Source organism: Alexandromys fortis, unplaced genomic scaffold (assembly GCF_014885135.2).
Source record: "Alexandromys fortis isolate MF-2015 unplaced genomic scaffold, M_Fortis_MF-2015_v1.1 scaffold_1426, whole genome shotgun sequence".
Classification (NCBI taxonomy): domain Eukaryota; kingdom Metazoa; phylum Chordata; class Mammalia; order Rodentia; family Cricetidae; genus Alexandromys; species Alexandromys fortis.
Genome location: NW_026069304.1, coordinates 5,078 through 8,394, shown reverse-complemented (window position 1 = coordinate 8,394; position 3,317 = coordinate 5,078). Strand labels below are relative to the sequence as shown.

The following is a 3,317-nucleotide window of genomic DNA, read 5'->3' as shown; positions in this document are numbered from 1 at the left end:
AGACCAGGCTGGTCTCGAACTCACAGAGATCTGCCTGCCTCTGCCTCCCGAGTGCTGGGATTAAAGGCGTGCGCCATTGAACTCTTCAGTATGAGCAGCAATGACCTCTGAGCCTTGGCCCTGATTGGCTGGAGGCTAAGTCCATGCCCTTCTGACCTCGTCCTCATGTGTTCTGATCATAGAGGAGGCTATTGTGCCATAGGGGAAGGGGTCCTGCCACTGTACATAGGAAAGGACTTGGGAAGTGACCAAAGGCTCCCAGTGTGTATTCCTCTTCCTCGCTCCTCCTCCTGGGCTCCGTTTCATTCTTCCCTTTCTCGCTTCCCTGTTCTCTGTCTCCCTCTCCTCACCATCTCCTGCTCCTCCCCATCTTCCTCCCTCTCCCTCTTCCTTCTTCCCTCCTTCCCCACTGTGAACCAGATACCTGGCTGGCCTTTGATTCTGCCGCGGGTGAAGAGGAAGTGGCTTGCCATTAACAGATAGGGTCCTACCATGTCTTTCCAAGCCCATCTTGTTCTGCCTCAGATTCCTCCTGTCCATGGCCTCCTCCCCCACTCTGTACCCCTCAGCCCCAGGCCTAATTTTCCTACCCTCTGAACCCCAAAGATTCCAGAAGACAGTTGTGAAATAAGTTGGGCTTTTATTTCCACTTTACTGAGCTTGTGGCAAGCCTGGCGACCCGCCCAACCTGCCTTCTTAGTGGCGGCGGCCTTTGGCCACCCTACGAACTCCCTTGAAAAGCCGATTATGGCTCTTCCTGGAGCCTAGTAGTGACTGGCATGGTCCAGACTTGCGCTGCCCAGGCTTCTGCCTCTGCCCCCTCCGCCCCCTCCCCTGGCGTCTCTTGGCCTTGCTCTTGGACTTGAAGGCTTTCTTCTTACCCAGGCGGAAAGAGCCTGAGGTACCCTTGCCAGTCACCTTCTTGAGCATGCCTTTCTGCACTAGATTCTGGAGTGCACGCTTGAAGCGCCAGCTGTTGCGGTTCATATTGTAGCCTGTGGTGGTCACAGCTTTCTTCAAGGCAGCAAGGGACACACGGCTGCGCACCCCCTTGTCAGACACAGCCCTCAGAATCACCTGCGACATACTGGGTTTCCGCGGGGTTTGAGGACTGCTGTAGGGCTCAGTCTCACTCTTGCTTGGGTCCCCTGATGTGCTGGCATCCTGGTTTACAGCCACTGCAGCATTTGGGTCTGCAGATGGTGACGCCAGTGACGTGTCTCTCTGCATCTCTTCCGGAGGTGGCTGAAGGGCACTGGATGCTAGGACCTCCAGGGTGGCGGCTGGAAGTATCCACCAGATTACTCTCAGTCGTGGGTGAGCTGTGTTCTGACTTCTGCTTCCCTCAGAGGCTCCTCTGTAGGGGTCTGGGCCACACCTTCTGGATGGCCAGAGGGAGGACCGAGGATGGTCACCCACGGTTGGCCTCAGCAGACTTGTGCTGTGGGCTCAGGGACTGGTGAAATTATTTCTGCGGTGACCTCAGGGGGCCATTGTGAGGTGGGCAGAATCCTGTGGGGGTCATAGTAGCCCCATTGTCTCTTCTTAGGAGGATCAAAGGCATCAGATAGTGGGGACATCTGAAGTGCCAGATACCCTCCAGAGGAGGGCTCTGGCTGGATGGTTCACGCAGGGAATGCCCATGTATATACGGCGTATATACGCATTTCTGAACTGATTCCAGGGCACTTGGAATCCTCATGTTTGTTTATTTATTTAGCAGTGCTGCGCATGGAACTCACGGTTTCACACACACTAGGCAAGTGTTTAACCACTGAATTATATCCCCAACCCAACTCAGTTTTAAATCCACTCTTTAACTGCCAACAGTCTCTACTTTGTGTCTCTAGGTGGGAAAAATGCTAACATTTTATATTTATTGAGACAGGGCCAACTTTGGCGAGGCAGGTTGAGATAGGGTTTCTCTGGGTATCCCTGGTTGTCCTGGAATTCACTCTCTAGACCAGCCTGGTTTTGAACTCACAGTGGTCCACTTGCCTCTGCCTCCTGAGTGCTGTGACTAAAGGTGTGCGCCACCACTGATAGCAGAAACAGGGTCAAACTATATAGTCCTTGATGGGTAGGAATTCACTCTGTGTGCCTGGCTGGCCTCAAAGTTACGGTGATCCACCTGCCTCTGCTTCTGGAGTGCTGTGTGTGCCACCATGCCTGGATACATTTTTTTTAATTGATGTAGAATGCCGGCCTCAATATACAGCTGAAAATAACCTTGAACTTCTGGTTGTACAGCCTTCACCTTCCTGGGAGCTAGAAATGACTGTGCCGCCACGCACAGTTTATGTGGTACTGGGATTGAACCCAGGGCTTCGTGTATACTAGGCAACCACTTACCAACTGAACTCTTCCAGTACATTTTAAACATAAGAATTATAATTATACTTTTAAAAATATTTATTTAGGCCGGGCGGTGGTGGCGCACGCCTTTAATCCCAGCACTCGGGAGGCAGAGGCAGGCGGATCTCTGTGAGTTCGAGGCCAGCCTGGACTACAATAGCTAGTTCCAGGACAGGAACCAAAAGCTACGGAGAAACCCTGTCTCGAAAATCAAAAAAAAAATTTATTTATTTATTATGTATACAACATTCTGCCTCCATGTATGCCTGCACGCCAGAGGAGGGTGCCAGATCTCAGTACAGATGGTTGTGAGCCACCAATTGGGAACTGAACTCTGGACCTCTGGAAGATCAGCCAGTGCTCTTAACCACTGAGCCATCTCTCCAGCCCCTATAATTATCTTTTTAAAGGAGAATACAGTTCTCAGGGTAAAATGCAGTTCCTTGGCTTATGTAAACTAATCTTCCATACGAAACTGTTAAAATGCTTTCTTAGACTGGGCCTGGTGGCCCATGCCTGTAATCCCAGCATTGTAGAGGTGGAGGCAGGAGGATCTCTCATCTCCTTCCATTGGAGGCCATTCTGGGTTCCATGGAAGCCTGTCTCAAAACCAAAAAGAAAAAACAAAGGGTTCGGGTTTTGTCTTTATTTCTTGAGACTGCATCTCTCTGGCTGTCCTGGAACTCTCTATGTAGACCAGGCTAGCTTTGAACTCGCACAGGGTTCCCCCTGCCTCTGCCTCCTGGTGTTGGGATGAAAGGCGTGTGCCACCACGGCCTGGCTGGGTTTTCTGCCTTATCTGTCTTCACTTTATAGATCTCTTCTGCTGAGATCAATAATTCTGACATACATTTCGCAAGGAGGATTTGGATAACTTTTTCGTAGCCTGTGCCAGATTTGGTCAGTTGCATTGCTGGCATTGTGGCTTTCCTCTTGTGACCAGCGTTGTCATCACCGGCCTT

General features: G+C 51.2%; 1 protein-coding gene across 1 annotated transcript; it reads right to left on the bottom strand.

Annotated features, from left to right (window-relative positions):
- Positions 1-268: 268 nt before the first annotated feature.
- Positions 269-2,352, bottom strand: LOC126496161 (spermatid-specific linker histone H1-like protein). The gene has a single exon (XM_050133717.1). It carries the CDS (start codon positions 1,228-1,230, stop codon positions 697-699), a length of 534 nt encoding a protein of 177 aa, XP_049989674.1. The 5' UTR covers positions 1,231-2,352; the 3' UTR covers positions 269-696.
- Positions 2,353-3,317: the final 965 nt, after the last annotated feature.